General features: G+C 35.2%; 2 protein-coding genes across 3 annotated transcripts; both read right to left on the bottom strand.

The window, feature by feature from the left end:
• Nucleotides 1-2,463: 2,463 nt before the first annotated feature.
• LOC140016078 (UDP-rhamnose/UDP-galactose transporter 3-like) lies at nucleotides 2,464-7,788 on the bottom strand. The gene is made up of 5 exons (XM_072069085.1): nucleotides 6,816-7,788; nucleotides 6,204-6,388; nucleotides 5,123-5,323; nucleotides 3,313-3,474; nucleotides 2,464-3,216 (listed from the first exon to the last, which is right to left on the bottom strand). Exons 1-5 carry the CDS (start codon nucleotides 6,940-6,942, stop codon nucleotides 2,860-2,862), a joined length of 1,032 nt encoding a protein of 343 aa, XP_071925186.1. The 5' UTR covers nucleotides 6,943-7,788; the 3' UTR covers nucleotides 2,464-2,859.
• Nucleotides 7,789-10,306: 2,518 nt separating this feature from the next.
• On the bottom strand, nucleotides 10,307-20,604 carry LOC140016024 (chaperone protein dnaJ 10-like). 2 transcript variants are annotated; one of them, XM_072068895.1, is made up of 11 exons: nucleotides 20,455-20,604; nucleotides 20,113-20,346; nucleotides 18,349-18,408; nucleotides 17,878-17,960; nucleotides 17,576-17,735; nucleotides 15,461-15,590; nucleotides 12,740-12,898; nucleotides 11,814-11,992; nucleotides 11,537-11,617; nucleotides 11,227-11,385; nucleotides 10,307-10,604 (listed from the first exon to the last, which is right to left on the bottom strand). In XM_072068895.1, exons 2-11 carry the CDS (start codon nucleotides 20,197-20,199, stop codon nucleotides 10,509-10,511), a joined length of 1,194 nt encoding a protein of 397 aa, XP_071924996.1. In that variant the 5' UTR covers nucleotides 20,200-20,346; nucleotides 20,455-20,604; the 3' UTR covers nucleotides 10,307-10,508. The 2 variants fall into 2 exon arrangements, with proteins under 2 accessions (XP_071924996.1, XP_071924997.1); XM_072068896.1 differs by lacking the exons at nucleotides 17,878-17,960; nucleotides 20,455-20,604 and having other exon boundaries at nucleotides 20,113-20,254.
• Nucleotides 20,605-24,921: the final 4,317 nt, after the last annotated feature.

The following is a 24,921-nucleotide window of genomic DNA, read 5'->3' as shown; positions in this document are numbered from 1 at the left end:
AGTGGGGTTATCTGAAAGTTGTGATGGAAAAAATGGGGTTCAATCAGGTCTGGATAGAATGGATCATGGAGTGTATTAGCTTAGTTTCTTATTCTTTCAATATAAATAGAGAGACCAAGGAATATGTGATTCCTTCCAAAGGCATCAGGCAAGGTGACCCTCTATCACCTTATCTGTTCTTATTGTGTTCTAAAGGCCTCTCAAATCTATTAAGTAAAGCAGCAAGACAGGGATTTCTAAGTGGATTAAGGATTAGCAAACAAGGGCCAGCTATCACACACTTATTCTTTGCTGATGATACCCTGATTTTTTGTAAAGCTGTGAGGGAAGAAGCAAGGAAATTAAGAGAAATTCTAGATCAGTATGAAAAAGGATCTGATCAGATGATCAACTTGGAGAAATCTTCTATCTGTTTTAGTAAGAACACCAAAGAAAGAGACAAGGAGAAAACTTGTGAACCATTAGCTGGTGTAAGGACAGTGAATCAAGGCAAATATCGGGGCCTCCCAATAGTGATCACAAGGACAAAATGTCAGGTATTTGCCTACATAAAAGACAGCATCAATGCCAGATTGAACAGTTGGAAAAACAAGTTCCTAAGTGCAGCAGGTAAGGAGGTGATGTTAAAGGCTGTTACTATGGCCATACCAAACTATGCTATGTCTTGTTTCAAACTACCAGCTACACTATGCAAAGAAATCACAGGGTTGATGGCCAAATACTGGTGGGGTGAATCAGAAGGGAGAAGCAAGGTACATTGGTACTCGTGGGACAACATGATGAAGGCAAAATTGGATGGAGGATTGAGATTCAGGAATTTACTATGTTTCAACAAAGCATTATTGGAAAAACAGATTTGGAGGCTGATCAGATTCCCAAACCTCTTGGTTAGCAAAATTTTAAAGGCTAAGTACTATCCCAAGGATTCCATACTGAACTGTGTGATCCCTAAAAACTCATATTGGTTCTGGCAAAGCATTATGTCAGTGAGAGAGGCAGTTAATGGGGTTATACTGAAGAGAGTTGGTTCAGGGAAAAGCATCAGAATTTGGAAAGATCAATGGATCCCAAACAACCCAAATGGAAGGCCAACAACCAGGATGCCAGACAGTTGGGAGGAGTAGAAAGTGGAAGATTTGATCTCAAACTTCAGATGGAATAGGAATGAAATTTTCAGGAGGTTCAACAAGGAAGATGCTGATAACATTCTGAAGATACCTATTAGTTTGTCAAAGTCTGGGGACAAGCATTTTTTGGATTCATAGTAAACATGGGGAGTACTCAGTAAAATCATCCTATCAAGTTTTGCTAAAGGGAGAGAGGAGGAAGGAAATCGAAGCAAAAGGAGAATCTAGCTCTAGTTATGATGACTCCAACACACAAATTTGGAAAATTCTTTGGGATTGAACATTAAACATAAGATCAAGCTGTTCATATGGAGGTGTATTACTAACACTTTAACAACTAGGGAAACAATATTCAGCAGAACAAAACAATGTTCACCACTTTGCTCAAGGTGCGGAGATAATATGGAAACAGTGGAACAAAATTTTGTTCCACTGCCCTCAGGCTCAAAAGGTATGGAAGTTGGCACCAGTACAATGGGATGGCATCTAGAACCAAACAGGTTGCTTTAAGCAGTGGTGGGCAGCTTTAGCTCAAGTCAGGAGTAGGAATGAAGGAAAGCAGCATATTGCTTTGACTGCTAACATACTTTGGCAATTATGGAAGGACAGAAACGAAATGAAATTTGAAGGTAAGGAGAGAGATGGACTGAAAATTGTACAAAAAACCAGCACAGAGTGAATGAAGTATGAGGATGCTGGTAAAGGTAAGGCAGAGAGAAGTACATCAGAAACAGATGAAGCAAATGAAAGATTAGGAAGGGAAGGAATGGAGGAGGAGGGGGCTGATGGAAATTCAGATAGCTACCAAGAAATCAGCTGAGGACCACAAATTGGGAATTGGCATTGTAGCAAAGCAGAATAGAGGAAGGATCAGAGCTGAATGGACTTTAGTGGACAGAAGCTCGCTGATGGATATTCAAGATGAAGCCATAGCAGTGAGGCGAGCACTAATGAAAGCAAGACAACTGAGGTGGCAAAAAATCAAAATCATTAATGCTAACAAGCAGCTTATTGCTTTGCTAAAATCTGGGAAAGGAGACAATCCAAACACTATCACGTTGATGAAAGACATACATGCTCTAGCTAATCTGTTTCAAATGTGCTCTTTTAAAGTAAGGAATGCTAGTAATATGACTCTATGTTATCACATTAGCCATTATACTCTAAGCATATTTATGAATGAGGAGAAACTTTTTGGCTCTCCTTAAATGTCATGGTACACTTTGTATAGTTGATTGAGCCGTTGCTCAAATATTGTAAAGTTTGATTATTTATAAAATCTCATCTATCGTTTCCGAAAAAAAAAAAAAAAAAGAACTATTAACTGAAACCTCGCTGCTCAAGAAAAAAGCTATTAATGGCATAACTTAAAACTGAATTCCTGACATCGAAATTGGATACAAAGTTTAAATAGAATGTGCAGAATGTTTCAAATCATTCACAACCCTAACACTGTGCCATATTCAACAAATCATTTTCTTCTCCTTTTCCACTTTCGTTTTCTATCTTCTTGTGGGATTTGAATTGAAAATGCATGGGAGGGGACAATTTAAATCAGAAAGGAAAAACACTACTGTAATCGCAGTCGCTTCGCTGACTTCCATCTTCCAACTCTAAGTTGTACAACCGGTTAGCAAAAAGAGCAATATCTTGCTGGGACAAGCAAATGCAACTAAGCTGTAACTAAACACAAACATCACGGCTGCTAATGATATTCGTTGCCGCCGCCGACTTACTCCTTTGGCTCGGCAAGTTCAATGTCCTTAACAGGAGCTTTTTCCACTCCTTCCTTGAGTAATCTTATTTCCTCTTCTGTCAGGCTGTTTTTCACACTTGTGATCCTTGCATTGGACTGTTTCTCAACCTCCACAGCCCAACTGTAAACCACCATGCCAACAACAGCAATGAGCATACCCATGATATTCTTGAAAGTCAGCTCAGAATCAAACAACAGCCACCCCAAGGTGAGGACACAGACAGTTTTCATGTGACCTAGAACCTGGAAGGAAACTGCTGAGAACCGACCAATACACAGGTACTGACTCACATTGCAGAAAACAGCTAGAGAACACGAGAGAAGAATAAAAAGCTGCACATGTTACAACATCGAATCAGATGCAGCCAAAAAGACAATATGCTCCAAAGTCACAAAAGCAGCAGAGTACTTAGTATGAAACACACTTACAAAGGCACCAGAAGAATACTTGTACTCTAATATAAATTTTCCACAAAGATAGTAATCAATGAAAGGGCCCAGCACAAGAAGAGAAGCTGCTTGGATCGGCGCTGTTTTGCTCAACAACTCAAATGATCCAATTGAGTACTTCTTCTGCAGAGAACCTATTGACTGCATCACGAGGATAATTGCTCCACCAATGAATCTAAAGAACCAATGAAGAAGAAAAATATTCTAGATAACAGCTACAACATTGCAATTGTGCTGTAAAAGTCAGGACATGTGCAGCAATAGAACCTCTATTTTGACTATTCCAGAGGTTCTCAATTCAATCTCCATGGGAATTAACACATTATGTAATCCAATGTGCTTAAATTTAAAAAGTAGGACAAGAAATTGTAAGAAATGAAGTTATGAACGCTCCATTAGCATGAAAATCCGCGGACATAATGGACCTCAAACGACTCAACTCAACAAAATCTCTGGTAAGGATGCAGATGAGGCTACACTGTTTGGTGGTCAATTCTACTGTAACACTCCAGTCAGCATGCATTTCAAGATTTCTTCCTCCGATAACTTGCTTAAGGGGGAAAAAAAAGAATTATTTTCTCACAGAATGCAGACAAAACGGAAGACAAGTTGGCCAGACAAGGAATACTGGCATATCCCAGTAAAAATGAAATGGCCCATAGAATAATGGAGAAGATACTGGAAATGAATAACAACGGATAACATATGTTTGGCACCAGGAAGGAGACAAAGACAACAGCAATAAACAAAACCCATACTGGAGATGAAAATAAGTACCAAGGTATTGAAGTCCTCGAGCCCACACTCTTTATGTCTACCCCCCCCCCCCCCACACCCTCCTTTCTCTATTGTGTTCTGAAAGCTCTCCTTACCCTTCATTCATATAGTCAATATCTCAGAAACTTCCCAATTTATATTTAGTTTGTAAGGAGCATTTGAAGTAACTCATGCTGGCAAAATTCCAACTCCTTTTTAGCATCCATTATACTATTTGCAATTTTTTGAACTTTTATGATTCCAAATGGCAATTATCTCAAAATAAATGCGTGTTTATAACACTGCTTTACTAGCAAAGGAAAGCTGAATGATCTAATTGCATTTTCTTCCAAGGTTTAGTAAGAAAACAAAACAAAACAAGAAAGAAAAAACGTTGAAGGCTTGATATCTGAGACTACATCTTCACGAATATTTGGATAAAATTTTTCTAATGGAAGAAGCAATCACATAATTAACATAAGAAAATAGTCTTAAATCTAAAAAATCATCACCACCAAATTATAATCTCTGGTTATTTCAGGTGAGTCAGGTGATGTTTTACGATCAGTATGTCAAATAATAAACTTTAAAAAAATTTCGGTGAAAAATACATATTATTTGTCTTCCGCCCTTGAATGGAAGTTCTGATTGCACCTGTTACCCTCAAACAAAGAAGGAAAGGCTTATCAACAGTCACTGGTAGAGTTCTCTAACAAATTTACAAGGCCAGAACTTTCAAAACTATGCAATTCTTTTTATTTTGATTATGAAAAGAACTCTGCATTTACAGACTTTCAAAGCCAATTGAGTGCCGAATGAATAAGCATAAGATGTTGTGGTCATGCTTTTTGTCCATAGCAATGCGCTAAGCGTGGTCTCCAGATAAACTATAGTATGGCAATTATGGAGATCAGGATGACAATTCTCGTTAAACATAAACAAGTAGTTCATCTAATTCAACATGAACCATTCTTTTGCAGCAAACCAAGCCCATACTTTAGATAAAAACGAAGTTACTTTTATGTTTACTCACAATTTGTTGCAGAGATGTCGATAGTATTGCAACACAAGCACAGATGAAACCCTTAGTATTCACCTTGACATCAGTAACAGTGCAGACACCAACACCTATAACTACAACCACAACTGACATTTTGACTTCCCTTGTGTAATGCTTACTGTGAAGAATCCACTCCATCACGCATACTACTGGGATCATGCTCAATTTTGATATCTACAAAATGGGAAAAAAAAATCATCAGTAAAGAACCAATTTAGTATGGCAAATAGGAAAAGAGCATTCAAGTGAAAGCAACAAATGAAACAACAGTAATTACTGGCCCCAAGAAGCAAAGGTAGAGATGTAGAGTTCCATCATTCTAATAAACAGAACATATAATTGGGTAAAAAGCTTGCAAAAACTGAATTGGTATCAAAATTCAGGAGGAATAGGATTCATGTCAGTTAATCATTCTGATTGGAATGCTGAAACTGGATCTACTATTCAGCAGACTAGATAAAAGAGTGAACTATACCAATCAAACACTCTAAGAGTACAAATTTAAGTTTGCCACTTTATTCGCAAGTCCACAATTGAAATAAACCCTAGACATACTGATCTTCCCACACATCCGGAGGACTGCCTACAGATTGGTAGTGTTCATTCATTTTGGCCGGGAAGCATCTCTTCTTTTATAGTTAGTCAAAGTTAATCGAACTTCAACCACGTCGAGAAAACCCAGGCGAGGATGTAAACACATGCGTACATCTATTTACTATTCTTGTTTAGGCACCAAGCCTTTAACTTCAACTTCCGTTTCTCTTTCTTTCTGATCTAATCTTGCATTTCTGTTCTGCGGTCCCTTGAACCAGAGTAATATTAAAGCAACCTTTTATTTAATTTCTATTCCTTTTTTGCGGCTAATGAATTAAGCATCTCACTTTTGTAAAGAAGACTGAGCATCCATTCAAACCAACAGATATTAGCTTTCAAGCAGCGAAATAGAGCGAGAAAAGTTTAATTAGTCCATCCTAGAAGAGGAGGTAGAGGCCACTTCAGTTCAATTAGGAAAGTCAGCATTAAAGAGGAGATGGAGGGCATTTGAGTGTCGTACTTGGTAAAATCCAACCGAGTTCAACATGAGACTAAGGTTCATCCCTGTGATAGACATATTTGCAACAACTGAGAACCACAGAAGTTCCCACAAAGGAACATGCTTTGATGCAGAGAACCCCGTAGCATTTGAAACCATCCCAACAAGCGCAGTTACAGCAAAATGAAAACCGGTCAAAGTTGTAGCTGGAGGAAGCAAGGCAAAAGATTGCGTCAGGTAAATCTACAGTAGAGTGACAACGGAGGAAATGAAGTTCCATAAACCATTGCCATTGGAACTATCAAAACCAGGATCTAGCAAGTGCAGATTTGAGCCAAAAAAGAAAGCCAAGCATGACTCTGAAATTAACGAGAAACTGCTGCACAATAGAACCGGCCAATGTATGTCAGATCTCGATTGGGAAGGACAGTATGGTCCATGAGATTGGTGAGGCAGAAACATGGAGGCCAATAAATCTCATCAACAGAAAAATTAAGCAGCAAAAAAGATATGAACTTTTAATCAACTTGCAACAGGCGTTTTGGGGAGACACGTGAAGGGGGGCTTCGAAATCAATGCAGATATTGATATACAAATGCACAACAGAAGCAGAATAGACAGTGAGAGACTGACCGAAGCTGAAAGCATAACCACTGGTGGACATGAGCTGCTTGTTGGCCATAATGATTCCAACGGAACTGACAACGTTCATTGCCCAGGCGCCCACATCCGATACAGCCGATTTCTTCTGGGCTTCCATTTTCTGGTTCGCTCTCCCTTACACCCACACACACACAACACTCACCCCTCCCCCAAGGCCACCAACCACCACTGATTTACTTTGGCTTTACTAGTGAATCAAGTATAGACTGTACAGTACAGACAGCAGAGCAGAGTAGCATGGAGCTTGAGATCCGCGGAGAAAAGAGGGAGGGATTGGGGGGTGTGGGTCGGTCGAGAAGGTGAGAGATATACAAATAGATCTCGGACCCAAAAATAAATAAATAAACAAATAAATGAATGAATGAAAAAAAAAAATGCCGCCAGTAAAAGAAAAGGAAGGATGGAAGGACGAATTAAAGCTTCCTTGGTCCCTTTATTTTTTTCTTTTTTTCCAATCTTTACAAGGATGGTTTTGAAGATGATACTCAGCAAAAGACAAGATTCAGAAACAAAGGTTGGTTTTTTGTCTCCTTTAATAGTAAGGGAGGAGAGTACGTATCGGTAAATAAAAAAAGAAAAACAAATAGTCAGCTTTGCTTGCTTGCTGTCTCCAGTGCGTCGCTTTTGTCATGTAGAGCAGCGAGTAGTAGAGGGGAAGGGAGAGGAACGTTGAACGTTCATGTGATATGGGCGTTGCGTATCGCCTCAAGCGATGCGTATTGCCGTAATATGAATGAATGAAGAACGTGAGCACACCGTGCAAACACGACACTATCTGATCTGAGGAAGAGAGAGAATTATTCTACACACAACTGGGCGAGCGCTACTCTACTACCAGAAGTAACTGCTGATTACATTAGAAATTTTTGACCCAAGGAAGAATAGTGAGGGGATTATTCCATCAATGGATCGGTCATCTCTCTTACGTTTGACGATTGAGTCCCACCTTAATCGTCTCTCTTGACCAGAGTACCATTCATGTTAGTATATTTATACGTACGATCTTCCTTCCTTCGTGTCTAGACACCATTCTCCACTTGAGTGAATCATTTTTCATTTATAAACATCAAGTTTTGTAATAAAACTTGAGCTTTTACTTCTTAATCAACATTAATTTTAAGTACAAGAAGAGAATGGTAAAGAATCTGATTATGGCCTTCAATCAGATTCTTTACCATTTTAACTAGAGCTTTTACTACTTCTTAATCAAGATGTTTTAAATACAATAAGAGAATTGTAAAAAATGTGAATGACCCTCAAACAGTCACATTTTTTTTTACCTTTTTAACTATTAAGTGCATAGTTTTGTCCCTCAAACTTGTAAAAGGATATACTTTCCACCCTATTAGTTAGAAATAATTTCAGAAATCTCTACTGAAGTTTATGGTAATATCATTTGGCATTCTTAAAATTGCAAAAAAAATATCACTTAACTCCCATATTAGTGAGATAAGATCATTAATCACTATCATAGCATATGAATTAACAAAATCATCTTTGCTATTTTAATATTTTTTAGGCAAAATATTATGAAAGAGAAAATTTTTAGGCAAAATATATAATTCTCATATTGTAGTCAAGATGATAGAAATTTGAGTAAAATGTCAAAAAACTCCCTATGATTTGTCGAATGTTCAATTTAACTCAATCTGATTTGGAAACCTACACTATAATTTCCTATGATTTTGACTAAATTGAAAATTGGACGGAAAGCATCCAATCTAACAGTTGCTCGTGAAATGTCAATATTGCCCCTACTATACGTGAAATGTTTTCTGTTTAATTTTCAATTTAATTGAAAACATAGGGAGTTATAGTGTAGTTTTTCAAATCAAATGGAGTTAAATTCAATATTCAGCAAACCACATGAAGTTCATTTATATAAGGGCAATATTGACATTTTACGTATAATTGTTAGATTGGTTGCTTTCCATCCAATTTTCAATTTAGTTAGAATCATAGGAAACTATAGTGTAAGCTTTCAAACCAGATAGCGATAAATTTAAGTTTTATATAGTTTGCTTGGGAGCAAAACATCTTTTAAGGGCCGTTGGCATTGTGGTAACTTAGTGAGAAATACTTCATCTAATAGAACTTTTAATAAAAGCATTTATTAATTACTTAAATGCTTTTAAGTATATTATTTACAGACATAGTTAAATAAGTACTTATTGTATTGAATAATGTATAATTTAATTTTTTTTTGAACGTATTTAACTTCTTGTTTAGTTCATAATATAGGATAAAATGCTTAAATTTAATTTTTTATTATTTTGTAAAACATGAACATGAAAGCTAAAAGCATTAAATTTTAACTTTTGCTAAAAGTATTTTTAATACAAAAAATTATACATCTAATTTTATGAGATAATATTTATCAAACGATTCAAAAGTATTTTTAACCCTCATAAAAGCACCACAATCCCAAATAATCATAATTGATATTGACCGCTGATAGGTCAAAGTTTATAAGATGTACCAAAACGGAAGGAAACTAATCCCCCTTTTCGTGCCACCAACGCAAATATGATTCCTTTTCGTGATTCCTAAATCTTGCTTTCCACTAGTACTCCATTAGCAAGTCTTAAGCAAAAAATAAGAGAATCGATAAAACATGAAAATTTGATTTCCTGATCCCTTTCTAAAACATTAAAAATTGTATAGGCCCCCCTGTTTGAAAGAGCTTCACTGTTGAGCTGTATTCTGTCTCATCAATTCATTTGGTGGGCAAGTTTCATAACATTAATTCATTGATTTCCTGATCCATATAATACAACAATATTGAGGAGTAATCTAACGTTCCCAATAATCCTAACATACACTTTGTTTGAGGTAATTGATCCATTGTGAGACTTGTCACTGATTATAGATAGTACCTTTTATTCGCAGTTTGACCTCCCTTCCGAATTTTCATTTATTTCACACCTCTCTTCATTTTCTCTTCCTCCTTTCCGCAATGGGAGGCATCCTCTCCCAATGGTTTCTCTCTCTCTCTCTCCCAATGTTTTAGAATCATAAGGAAGTATGTTGAACAACTGTCATATAATTGGGAGTTTTTTCATACTTAACCCATGAAAGAAATTAAAACACCAAAAGAACTAATGGCACACACTAAAATCATGTTCGTTTAAAGGCACCCCAAACAGCAAGGTCCCAATTCTCAAAATATGCCTGGACTGTCAAGGCAACAGTACAGAAGCAAAGCTGTTCAGAATTAAGAACCTGTGAAAATTTTTCTTTCCTCTCTCTCTCTCTCCCTCTTTCTTTTCTGTTTTTCACTTTTCTTCTTGGTCCATGCCCATATGCCCCTGGGCCTGGGCCCTGGGGGGAGGTGCCCGATTGCCAAGCCTTTTGCATGAAATAAGAGCTACAGCAAACACGAGATACATCACAAATTTGCAACTGGCCAAAAAAAAATGCTGGCACATCAGCAGGACTGCAGCCCGCCTTCGTACAAAGGATAAACACAAAAACAATAACCATTATCAACATCTCAGTCCACTCACCAGGCTCTGAATCAGTGGTTCATATACACTACACCATTTTAACAGCAAGTACCCCAATATGGAGAATTTTAGAACGCTGAACAAAAAAAAATCCAAATTGCTAGCACCATATGGATAATACATACATCAGATACTGTAAGTCCACCCTCCGGCAAGCTTATACATGTCTCTGAGCACCAGGTGGTGCTGTTGGCATCGGGAAATTGTAGGTGTATTGGCCACCTGAGAACTGAGGAGCCTCCACATATGGGCTCTGAAAGATTCAATTACAAATGAAAAAAGGTATCAAAAAGGAAGGAACAAGCTTTATAACCTAACCCTTACGTTTGAAGAAAAATGTTTCTGCACATCCAAATTGTACTCACATGACTAGAAACTTGCATGCCATATCAACCTTACTATAGAAGCCTACATCCTAATTAGGAGTAGAACCTTATAGAGTATTTGATGCAGCATCAACTTTCCAGGTGAGAAACGTCCAAAACTTTTAGTTATTGACCATTCCACAAGTGACTTGGAAATTAACTACCCAAAATAAATTCAACGTGAAATAGTCCAAGAAACTGAACATCCACGAACACCAGATCTAATTATACGTGATGGCCTTATGATCTGGAGTTGAGTTATTGGCATGAAGGTTGCTTAATTTACTTTTCATATACTCCACAAATATCAAGTCACATGAAACCTAAATCAATAGGAGGAACAGGAAGAAGACAACCGTTGATGCTACAAAAACCTTGTACTTTTCTAGGATGGAATATTTGCCCAAACTTTGACAGGATATCATCCCCAGATAAACTTCCAGGTGCAAGGAGAGCTTGAAATTTTTGTTCTTAACCAGAATAAGAAATAAAACCCAAAAAAAAAATTACCTGCTGTACAAAAGGAGTTGCAGGTAGATCATCAGTATTTGAGGATCTTGCCGATGTATTCACAGAAAAGGCATCATACACTGGGTCACCACCATTCAATTTGTGTAGTGGACTTTTTGTTGCCATTTCAGTTTCATTTTCATTCGCCAACTTGGCCCTCTAATACATATGAATTGATTTCAAAATAAAAGTAAAAAAAAAGAAGAAGACAAACAGAGAAATGCAAAGAAGGCAATGCTCGGACAAACCAGAAGAAAAGGAAATGAAAAGGGCTAGAAGGACAATAAAAAGGTGGAACAAGATCAGGTACCTGAAAAATTTTTCCCAGGGTTTTCAAACCCTTGGCTCGTGCACGGAGTTCCTCTTTCTTTACATTGTTGTCTTGTAGAACCTAAAAGAGATTAGCACCACCATATCACTAACAAACTCAATAAAAACAATGAAGCCCAATTATGAAGGAATTGCAGAGTCTAATATACCATCTGACAAACACCACCATATCACTAAGATTAGCACCACCATATCACTAACAAACTCAATAAAAACAATGAAGCCCAATTATGAAGGAATTGCACAGTCTAATATACCATCTGACAAACACGGGAGAGCGTGGCTTCAATATCAGCAACATTAAGCTTCCAGAGCGAATCAATCATCAACTTCTTGTGGGATTGCATGTATTCCTCAAGCTCTTCTTCAGTGTAGTTTCCTTCCGCACTGAGCTGTCGTTTCATATCCTCTTGTAGCTGAATCAAAGCAATTGCACCTAAGAAAAGCAGCAAAAGGTAATAAGATAAAAGATCAGATTTATTTAGTTCAAAAGGAATATGAAAGAGCAAGAGATCATATAGATGCAACTTAAAAGACCTGTGCTTCTTGCCCATCGAGGACGATTTCCTAACTTAACTTCATACAAAAGTCAATAACTAAAAATGAAAGAGGTCCCTGATGACGAAATTCAGAAGCTCAAACCAATTGAGAGACAACCAATCTCGTCAACCTTAAAAGTCAAACTCAAAGAAAAATTTTGCTGTGTCTGCTCATAAGAGGAAAACTAAAGAAAGACATAAATCACTGAACCAGCAGTGCTGTCACAAAGATCCCAAGAAAGTGCACCGATATATTCAGTATTCAACAGGAAATGAAGAATAATCTAAAAGATCTAAATATTTCTTCCTCTATATATCTCCCTTTTGGTTCCCCAAATATCGAACAACACTTGTCTCCACTCACTTTCCATCTTACCGCTTCTCCTGTTCACTTCTACCTCAGTCCAATGGGCTCCATTAAAATGCTGTCACTTAGCCAAACATGAAAAACTAGTAGTGAAATGCAGAGAGCTACTAAAATATTTCTCATACCAAAACCCCCAGAAGGTGCCATATAGTGCATCACTGAATACATGTGCACACGAATTTATGAAAAAATTCCAGGTGCCAAAGGATTTGATAGCATTTAGAAGTAAAACCAACAAGGTATAGTTATTTTGACAGCAAAAAAGAAATGGGCCAACCTGTTGCTGCAGTTACTTGGGACTTAATAAAATGGCCTTTATTTCTGAACCACTCAGCAATAAATGGCACACCCAGATATATTGCCTTCTTCCCCAACTCTTTAGCTGACTGCCTTGCATATATATACCCAATTGTATTCAACATATCAACACCGTAAGCTGTAAGAGAACATTAAGATGAATGAGAAAGGATGTCTTCCAATTTCAACAAATATGCAAATCAACTCCAGCACACTGTAAATTAAAAACCGCAAAAGGTGTGTGAGGAAAGCGCACTAGATCTAACTTGCTAAGAAAAAGCAAAAAGGAAAGGGAGGAAACCAAACAAGTAATAACCCAGCATAAAAGGCATCAAACTTTACTTTGGCTACATTTGCATAGTTACATAGATTGCACACTGAGTTCAGCTAAAATCACTGTGTGATCTTCTCCCCTTCAACAGCTATAGCATTCAAGAACTTATCAATCTTAAATTCATTAAGAGTCATTGTCCACATGAAAGCTTTGTTAGGGTTTCAAGGAAAAAATATAAAACTATTTTCGAAACTTCAACAAAATTGAAGTATTTTCTATAATCCCATTTTCAATCCCTTGCTTCTAAAAATTTGGAATAGAAGCAAATTATTTAGACAAAATAATGAGCGATTTTAAAAGATAAGAATTAGTGAGCATAACTGTCAAAAGACAAAAGGCGCTGTCATACCATGTTGAACCACAATTTTATGATGGCAATGAAAGAGTCTATCAATTTTAGATATTAAAAGAAATCTTGCTTAAAAATGATTTGGAACATTGCCGTTCAATTACATAAACCATTGCTAAATTAACAGTAATCATATTTTGTACAATTTTCTATTTTTGCACTGTGGAAGTGAAGTGAATTTCATATGATCAAGCCATCTGACAGAGTATTGAAAATCTCAAGCTATATAGAGTCCAACTCCAGATAGAATGCTAATAACTATGGCCTTTGAAAGGAGACGTTTTAGACACCAAATTACAAGGACTTGAACCACCTCAGAATTTGATTGGTCATCTTTATTACCATCTGAAGTACCCGACCACAAAAAACTCCCCTTATCTTCTATTCATTCAGCCACACCATGGACATTCTGAAAAAAAATCGCACAGCATCCAGGCATGCATGATGATAGATGCACCATCAACCATTCAAGTGTACCTGGATGCTACCCAACACGTGACAACATGACAGATATCTACAGCCTCCTAAACTAACAAGTGAAGGAATAATGTTTCCAACACTGCCAATGTAATATTTCTATGTTCACTAGCAGGCTTGGATGCATGCCACATGCAAAAAGAGAAAATCAGATTTGGAGGTTATGTACCATGCACGCAAACCCACTAGTGCATCTTACACTGACATGAGAGAAAAATGAATCCCAAGTCAAAGGCCAAAAAATGTAAAAGCTAAAAAAACAATCAACGACCAAATGGACCACTATAAAATTTCCTCCTCCTTTTCTTTTCTTTTCTTCCCCGCACCCCCAATCTCTACTATTCCTACTTTAAGCCCTAGACACCCAGTTAGTAAATCCTCACATTATACTCGCATAATGCGCATTCATACGTATAAATAAAAAAAACATCCACATTTCACAGGTTTAAAAACTGCTCACACTTTTCAATTAACCGTATAAAACACATAATAAATTACATTCACTTTACAAAAAAATAAATAAAACTTGAATGATGACAATGACTTACCTTCCTAGTTATGTATAAAATAACAGCGACACATAACATACTTCTATAGATTTATACATATAAAAGCACTAAGGTGATAAAATTTTAATAAATTTAATATCTCATACACAATGATAAGAGTTGAAACTGGTATGAATGTATGTAGCATAACCTTTGAAAAATACAGTAATTTAAACCATATTTTTGGATCTATAAATTTCAAATGTACTCGTACAATTCACGTACGAATTTATATGCATAATTTTCCCAAACAAGTATTTTTTGCGCTGAACTTTTAATCATACTTTTGAAAAAAATTCCGTATAATATGGGTAACTATAATACCTCATATTATACCCATCTTGTATTTTACTAAGACAACACCACAATGTTGAGCAGGTAAGCCTACTACAACTACAACCCACAACAACAACGAAATAGAAAGAACATAAAGAACAATTTGCTTGAGACCTCAAAGACACTAAACCAAGCATGGCAAAAGGCCTAATACGCATCAATAGCTGAAAGACATGAGCACAAATTCGTAATATCGACTCTTTACCCAGTAGGGACTAATAACAAGAAATTACAAATAAAACTTTCTTTGTAGAAGAAAAATAATAATAACTAGATCAACTACTGCCAAAAGTATCAGTGACTGCAAAAAGGTGCTTGATATTTGTGCATACATACACGTTGCCACCTTGGATTCCCCAGTATGTTGGATAGAGGCAAAGACCCTCCGTTACACGGTAGAAGTATATTAATTAAAACCCCCCCAGCGCCCTCCCCCCCCCCCCCAAAAAAAAGGCCAACCATACAAGACAGTTACCACATATCGTACGCCTTTCAAATTTAAAAACTTTTTTCCAGTTGTTCCGCTCTTTTGATGATGGAAGTATAGACACACAAACAAACACATTTATATATGTATAATTTTAAAGTCTGAAGTTAGACAAGGATTGACGCAGCATGCAACACAGCCTAATGGAAATTGTACTGAAAAGATATTACCTGCATTAGAAAGCCTTGACACTTCACCTTCAGCATGACAAACGAAGTCTTCTTTATTTCCTTGTACATAAAGATTCAATCTATCCTTTAATATTTCAGCAAGCTTCTCTTCTCTTTCCTTTTGAACAACCTGAAATAAAAGGGCAACAAGTCCTTCAAATTGTAAAATAGATGATACACATACTCAATACTTCTATAAATTGCTCAGTATGATAGAATATTTACTGACATGATTTCATGCTATGCCTTCTACAGATGCCACAAAAAAATGTACTCAATCCTCCACAATCACTATGATAGAATATTTATTAAAACAGTCAACGCATGTGTTGGAAAAGTCACTCTGCTAGAAAACACAATGGTAACAATATTGATGCAATTAAGGACACAAACACACAGAAAAGCTTTGAGTAAATTTCACTTGGAGGCAGTTTACTAGAAAATGAAGCATTAAAAAAATCTAGTTCTAGGATCTTAACTGCAAACCAAATACATCTCCAAGGAGGAATTGAGCAAATGATAAACTAATTAAAAATGACCAGAAATAAAAAAAAAAAATCAATTTCATGGAAAACACAAGCACCAGGGTCAATGATCATGTTCTGCAAATGGCAGGTGGTTAACGATGATTTAAAAGAGAAAATGGTATCCAGAACGGAATGATTATATTTAGCACAGAATGATTATATTTAAGGATGCTGCAAGTGATAGATCTACGGATGTTGTAACAAATACTTTGGGAGCATTCACTCATTTGTCCAGTTGCAACCTACCCCTAGCTCTTGGAATGCAGATTGGTCAACCTTAAGTAGAGTATTTTGGCTGTCTGCAGTAGATTGTCAACCTATTGGAACCAATGTTCATCAAAATTAAAACTTGGTAAGTCTGGAGTCTGTCACATGCTGATAAGTAATAAAATCTGTCTATAGGTAGTTTTCATGTTTATGAACAAGTATCTTTAATCTACCAAAACTGTTTGTCACCAATATAGGTGGTATACTGAGCGCTTTCTTGAACAGAATTTGATGTTAAGTACACAGGGGCAGAGTTGGCTGGGTTGATACAGGCACGCCAGTGAAACAAGAGGACTGGGGAGTTTTATTGCTGTGAAACATAAGGATATTTGAAATCAGACATCCTCATTATGGAACAAAGCTTTATTGTTAGCCCTCCCTATTCTATGAAGCAACAAATGAAACTTTCAATCAATATTATTCCGTTCTCCACTCACAGCATAAATTTTGAAAAGAATTCAGTTGACAAGACTCATTTCTGTGAAAGCCACTAGTTGGAACACTGAATTACTTTTGAAGGCTAGACACTGTTCATAAAAGACCTTTGTACCATCTGGTTTGCAAAAAACCAGAAAATTTTAACAAATCAGGTACTTCCTTCTGAGCTTGCAATATGGAAGAATTATAAATGATTCAAGGAGCAGAACTGTAAGATGGAATAAATTTTCTAGATGCTATATTACAGGACAGTTACAATATTTGTTTAGAAATAAACATGCATTTGCCTTTGTCCGTTCCTCTTGGTTAGTTCTGTAGCAGCTTACAAAGTTTTCCTCAGTAGTTCTTTTTTGTATTTGTTCAAGCTGGATGGCCAATCTTTTGTGTAATCCTACAGCACTTGTGCCAAACAATGTATAAAGTTCATAAACAACATTAAAAGTTGGGTTGCTGATTTGCAGTTATCTAGTAAAATGCCTAAGAAAGAACTCTAACAAGAACAAATTATTAGAGCTTGATATAGAACACATGATAATAGAGCACACAACGTAGCCTAATCTCGTGCAGCCATGTCAGTTTTAAAAAAAAAAAAAAAATAGGTCAACATTTAAAGCTGTTGTTGATGTAGAAAAAAAATAAAAATCAATCCACGAGCATTATATTGCACATATTTAAACATAGGATGGCATCAGATTGAAAAAAAAAAAGATAAACTTCTAATGGATGGCGAACATTAAAAGCCATGTCAAAAGGTATATAAGGGTTAAAACAAACAAAGCCTCAGCAACAGGACATGTCTGCCCCCTAATTACTTGTAAACCTAACCTCCAAAGTTAACAGAAAACCATATTAAAATAAACCAAGTGCACCACAAGAATTATACCCTCATTTTTTCTTGCAGCTTTTTAGCATCAAAATCTTCACCTTCGGTGAAAATATCCAATGAAGCCATTGATGCCATGGCGAGCTGACCAATGTATTCTTCAAAAAGCTCACTTCCGAAAAGCATGGCAAATATTGCTGCAGGATCAATTATAGCTTCACTGCAAGAAAAACACATGAAAAGCTTTGGTATGAATCATAATAGAAAATACCAGCATCAGCTCAGGTGTACTGTATACGTAAAGGTGCCAGATTTCAAAAAATTATCATCTCATTGATTTTAAAACAAGAACAAAAACTGACGTTGAAATTCCTGATTTCCCATAATTATCGTAAGCCTGTCGTTGGGCAGGATCACTCAGCACTTGGTAAGCCTCTCCCAAAACCTAAAAATCAAAATGTATAGATTACTGTCCCCCAAACTCGCTGTGCAGAGTCTTAAGAATCAAACAAGTAGTACACATAAAGCAGAGACCTTAGACAATCTAAGTAAACATTAACCAGTTGATCTTTATCTCTGTACAGTTATCTCATTATCCAGGGCAAGTTCACTAAGGTTATCAACTATATTCAGGGATTATCATGACCTCAGAATTTGTTTCTGTATTCACAGCAATTTCAATAGGAAGTGGAGAAATGTGAGCTTTGTTATACAGTGATAACTTCAATACCAATTCTTCTAGTTTGCCTTCTCACCTTTTTACACGTACTGGAATACAATGATCAAGCTTTTATGAAAAACACTCCAATAAAAACTCGTAAGTTGAGTCTTACCTGGAAATTTTGGGCTGCTTGAGGGTCATTTGGATTTTTATCTGGATGAACCTGTCGTGCCTACAATGCAGAAGCAAATAATGGATAAACTAAGTAAACTGATTCTGAAGTCAAAAAGAGAATCCATTGTCCTCTTTGTTAGAGGCCTTTTCATTGAAATCCTAATTTTTAGTAAGCAAATAGCCCTTCAAATTGCAGGATGGTTAAGTTGAAGTAAACCTAGTAGGTAAGTGCTGGAAAAGCGACTAAGCATTAAAACAGGACCCAAAAATTTTATACCACTAACTCATTAAACCACCTACAAGAAACGCAGCGTGAAGTCTGGAAGCGCTTTTACTCTAAAATAAGAATGACTCCGCCTAACACCAACTTTTGAATCTAAAACTGAAACAAGAAGAGGGACTCTAATTGTGGCAACATCAAAGACTTAATTATTTGAATTCAAAATATCAGGCTGCCATACCCTCATGAGAAATACGAGAAGACAAATTAATCATAAGTTGAAAGAATAGGAGCAGCAAATCCCTAAATTGCATCGGAAGATAAAACGAAGAGGGACAAGAAAAACAAAAAGAGGAACATTTATTATTGGTTGATAACTGTGCTGCAAGATATCATTGGCGGATTTTTTTTTTATTTTCTACACTTCTTGTTTAGCCTGTTGTATGCCTGTAGCAAATTAATAATAACTTGTCACAAGCTACAAATGTATGTTCTTTTTGATAAATTCTCATCAATTTTTATAAATAACACAACATAATGACAATAACAAGCACATGCCCTGTTAGAAATGCAGCAGCAACAACAAATAAATCAACTTAACACTCAGGAAATCCTCTTATTTAAGAACACAAGACAACACTCAGTCACCTCCCTTGTGTACCTCTACTAAGAAACACATGGTTCTACATTTGTTGCGAATACTTACTCCAGATTAGTTTCCATATTCTGCCAAGGGATGCAAATATGACAGCAATAATGCCTGTAACTCTTTATATCTGATATGAGAACGCATAATGGACAATTTGGCTTCATCACCTTCACGCGTATACTATCTTGTTGCTGTTTATCACTTTCTTGAGAACTCAGAATGAAGCTTGCTCTCTTAGCAGATAGTTGTCAAGTGCACATGGAGCTTTCATTCCCTCTTTATAAAAGGTAATTATTCACTTTATCTCCCTGCCCTATAATCTCTCTCTCCCTCTCTGTCTCACAAAATTTCTGTAACACGTGTTCTGCTGGATGCAATTTAAGTCTCCTACTCTTCTCTCACGAAATTTCTTCAACATGCGTTCTGGTAAATACAATTCAAATCTCCTAAAAAATAATGAAATTCAAGTCTCCTAAACATAAAACCATACACCAAACCTTGATTCATCCCTCAAGAAGTAATATGCATATAGCTGCAGGCAAATTCCATTTACAAGTAGCGACTAAAATCCCTCAATACCCTCAATACGTACTACGACCATGGAAAGCTACGCAAAAAATAAGTCAAACCAAAATATTTGGAACAAGTAAATGGAGTAGACAGTTCTAAAGATCTTTAGAAAGCATAACAGAATATCCTAGTGTTAGGATGGCGCATCTGAACTCGAATTTCAACCCCCCCCCCCCTCCCAAAATCAAAAACCACCTCCTACCATGAAAAGTGGGAAACAAAGAGACAGCGACTAATCCTTTGTTGCTTCCTGGATTCCTCCATTATCCATCCATAGGCATAACCAAATAGATACAAGGGCACGAAGAGCCGCGAACTAATACCTTAATGTAATAAGCTTTCTTAATTTCAGCTTCAGTTGCGGCGGGGCTAACCCCCAAAACGTCGTAGTATTCCGTCTCCTTCACCATCGTCTTGAAGCGATTTTTTCTGTGTTCTTCTCCCGATTGACCTAGCCGATTACACCAAATCACTTCTCCTAGGATGGGTGGGGTACGGAAATCAGAACACTGAGAAGTTGCTGGCGTCGTCAAACGGCAGGTGAATGAACTATCAGCCTAACATGGGGTCAATTACGACATATCAAAAGGGGAAAAATAAGTGAATAAATACCATCAGAAAGCAAATAGTAAACGGTACAAAGTACAAAAAATAGCAGAAATTACACGATGTTGCAACTGAAGTGAGAGCTAAGCTGGCTTGATCGAAGAGGCGGAAGAGACTGAAGTTGCAGAAACGCGGTATAAAGTATAAACTTGGATGATGTTATATCTAAATCTCTCAACGCCATGGCACGTCATAAATGGGAGTATCCCAGAAGGTGGAAATTGCAAGCGCCCTTGACCTTCGAATCCGTCGTGTTGACTGCCCGTGGGTCGGACCCCCTCACAAAGTTCTCGGGTGCTTCAGACGCAGGCGGGCCCTTATGATTAAAAAAAATGAAAAAATGCTAGAAGGGCGTGTCTTTCTTACTCAAATTATTCGATTACATTCTAACTAGGGAAAATCGCTCAAAATGTCCCTCACATTTTACAAAATAACTTTTTTCATTCCTCACTTTTAAAAATGTAATTTTACCTCTCTTACAAATTCACATTGGCCAAATTTGATCTCTACTTAGGTTTTCGACTAGTTTTTTGTCGGAATTCATCACGTGCCTTGCACGTGATCATATTTTAAGGGCAAAATTGTCAAATCAAATTTTATATAATTCGATTCATAATCCCTCACATTTCATAAAATAAATTTTTTCGTTCCTTACATTTCACAAAATGAATTTTTTCATCATTCACATTTTTTAAAATGAATTTTTTCATCTTTTATTGATTACGTGTGTGAATAAATTTTTTTTAAAATTCATGTATATATCTATTTGATTTCACCTGAACAGTACGAACAACATGTGAAATCAAATAGATATATACATGGGTTTAAAAAAATTGTTAGTTTTTCACTTATATTCATTTTCTTTTACTCGAAATTTGAAAATAAAGAAGACATTTAATCCTAAATATTATCGAGTGTTTATATCGTATTAAATTTGGACAGAAAAAATAAACAAAAGAAAAATGTGACAAAAAGAAATAAGTGATTGGCATTTTCAAATTTTAAAACAATCACAAGATAAGTAATTCAAATGTTGGTCTTAAAAGTGTCGAGTAGAAATTTCATATTTTAACTGAAATTTGTTAGCACAATTATAGAATTCGAGTTATGACCCATTAATTAGATGACCTTATTATACAATTCAATAAATAAATTATTATCAAAAGAGAAATGTCACAAATATTGAATAGGTTCAAATGGTGAAATCATATAAATATATACTTGGGTCTCAAACAAAATTATTAGTTTTAAACCCCTATATATATCTATTGAATAGCATGTGTATAACTACGATTAGCATGTTTAGATGAAATCCAATAGAGATAAATTACATGTTATTCGTACTGTTCAAGTAAAATCAAATAGACATATACGTGGGTTTATAGGAAAAAAATTATTCATACACATGATCAATAAGTGATGAAAAAATTCATTTTGAAAAATGTGAAGGATGAAAAAATTCATTTTTTGAAATGTGAGGAACGAAACAATTCATTTTGTAAAATTTTAGGGACGAAAAAATTCATTTTGTGAAATATGAGGGACTATGAATCAGATTATGTAAAAATTTGATTTGACAATTTTGCCCTTAAAAAATGATCACATGCAAGTCACATGTTGGATTCCGGCCAAAAACTAGTCAGAAACCTAGGTAGAGACCAAATTTAATCAATGTGAATTTGTACGGGACCTAAAATTATACTTTGAAAAGCGAGAGACGAAAAAAGTCGTCTTGTAAATTGTGATGGACATTTTGAACGATTTTCCCTTCTAACTAAGAAGAGAGATAATTGTTATTTTAATCCAAAATGTTTGTGGCATGAGAATTTACTGGGCATTGGACTTGTGGCTATCGCGGGGTGCCCATATTATAGTGGTGTTGAGTAGTAAGGAATATAAAATAAAGTAGAAGGAATCCTAAATAAAGGGTTATTATTTTGTTGAATATTATAGTAGTGATTGTAGATTAAGCAAATATGAGATAGTATATGTAAATGTAGAGCGATGTGAAATTGGTATTTTTTGTATCTAGTATAAGAGTGCTAACTGATGGTTTATTTATGAAAAAGATGTTTGTGCAGGAAATAGATTATAAATAGGAAAGCAAAAAGCATGTGTTTTTTTTATATATACATTCTAATTGGAGAGTGCACTTAGGCTAATGTAAGATTTATTTAATAACATAGATTTAGAGTATTTTGTATGATAATAGAGTTGGAATAGTGGATAGAGAAGTGATATATTGGATTGATTTATTTAAAAATAGATAGTGTAAAATTGATGTGATTTGTATTGTATTTTTTAAAATTAATATGATCTACAGATTTGATGGATAGTATTGGTTTCCATTTGTTTTTTGATTTTAATTTAGTGATAAGTGAATATTATTTAAATTAATGGAATATATATTAATTTTTTAAAGTTGATAGGATGGAAAATTAGTTGGAGAATTACATTGAGAGTGTTATAATTTATTGTACTTTGGGTGTTGGTAGTTTATGTATTTTAGGATGATGATATTTTCATAATTTGAATAGCAAGGATGAGAAAGTGTGCATTGTTGCAGTGGAAAAGTCTATGGAAATAATATAAAAGAATGGGAAGTTTGTTGAAAAATAAATGGATAATAGATTTTTTTGGCTAATTTTGATATAGTTTGGCTGTTGTGTGATGAGATAAATTAATAATTTGGAATAATTTGATACTATAGCTTGGTAGAATATGTGTTTATTCATTAAGTAAGTTTTTTTCTATAAGTAAAAATGATATTGATTTAGTTATGAATGAATGTGATTAAAATAGATGGAAGCTGTATTTTTTTAATTAATATAATATGAATAGGTAAAGGATAATATTAATTTTGAGAGCTGAGAGATTTTATATTAATAGTTTGGTACTAAATGGATATTATTGAAAGTAAGGTGATGCATATAAATTTTTTTATAAGAAATAGAAATGATTGCACATGAAAATTATAGAGTTTAATCACTGTAATTTATAGTAGAATTTTTAAATATTTATTGTTTGATGTTTATGCGACTTATTTTGCAGTACTCAAAGTTGTAGTGAATTTTGTATTAATATATATATAGGTATACGATATATTTTGTAATACGTGTGGATATATATATGCGTGTGTGTTTAATATTTTATTTTAGGAGATATAATGGTTTAATTTTTTATTGTTTATATTTTTGGGGTTTTGTTTGTTTGTTTGTTATATTTTTATTATTTATTTATTTATACACGTGTATATATATATGTATATTTAATATTTTATTTGAGCTTGTAAGATTGTTTAATATTGTTTTAGCGTGTCTATCTTTTCTAGTTTTGTTTGTTTGTTATCTTTGTGGTGTTCCTATTTGTCTTGTCATTCATGTGTCAGTGCGATATTTTTTTTTTTAGTTGCATCATGTATATTTTTGCTATATATATAAGGGTCCGGTTTTAAGTATTTGTATGTAAATTTCTGGTTGTTTGGTTATCTTTTTTTTTATAGTTTTAGAGAAAAGTTTGTCTTTTTTATTTTGGTTTTTAGTGGTATATTTTCCAAATTTAAAATTTTTGAAATATTATCGAAGTAACATTTTTGAAATAGAGGGAAATTATCTTGTATTTTTTAAAACAATTAGTTGTATAATGCAAGCTAATACAAAGTGGCACAATTGAATTATATTTATTAGATACACACAAAATTTTTGTCGATATATATATAATTTTCAGAAAATCAATATTTTTGTCGATATATATATTTTGCTGAAAATGAATATATATAAAAAGCCACACAATTAATCATCACTTTGTATTGACCACATTTATGTTATGTTACTCAATCTTAAAATGCAAAAGCTTTAAGTTAATAATTCAGTAGTAAACAGATATTATTAAAGTAACATTTTTGAAATAGAGGAAAATTATCCTATATTTTCAAAAACAATTGGTCATATTAGTGGAAGCTAATACAAGTGGCACAATTGATTTATATTTATTAGATATGCACAAAATTTCTGTCGATATATATACTTTCCAGAAAATCATTATTTTTGTCGACATATATATTTTGGAGAAAATGAATATATATATATATATATATATATAAAGGCACACAAATAGGATGCAAGAATATATATAGATTTGTATAGTCAAAAAAAATCATGCCGCATTAGGGAATGGAAGGTAGCAGCTACACAGTTAGGGATGGCAACGGGTACGGGTGCCCGCCGGGGTAGAAATGGGGCGGGGTAGGGGCAAAATATTTCCCCCCGCCTTAAAATAGGGCGGGGGATGGGGCGGGCCCGTCCCCCGTAAAAAAAATATATATATATATATATACACACACACACACATAAAACAACCCTAAATTTCCTAAAACTACTCATTCACATCATTTGCCGACTGCCGCACGGTCAGGACCTTCCACTCTCTTTGTTCTGCGTTATTCTTCACGCTTTGCTTTCATCCGCTCTTGAATCCTTTATAGGTTTGCTCCCTTATCATTCTTATTTTGATAGATTAATGAAGCA

This window comes from Coffea arabica, chromosome 10c (assembly GCF_036785885.1).
Source record: "Coffea arabica cultivar ET-39 chromosome 10c, Coffea Arabica ET-39 HiFi, whole genome shotgun sequence".
Taxonomy (NCBI): domain Eukaryota; kingdom Viridiplantae; phylum Streptophyta; class Magnoliopsida; order Gentianales; family Rubiaceae; genus Coffea; species Coffea arabica.
The sequence above is the reverse complement of the archived record's forward strand: the minus strand, read 5'-3'. Positions and strand labels throughout refer to the sequence as shown.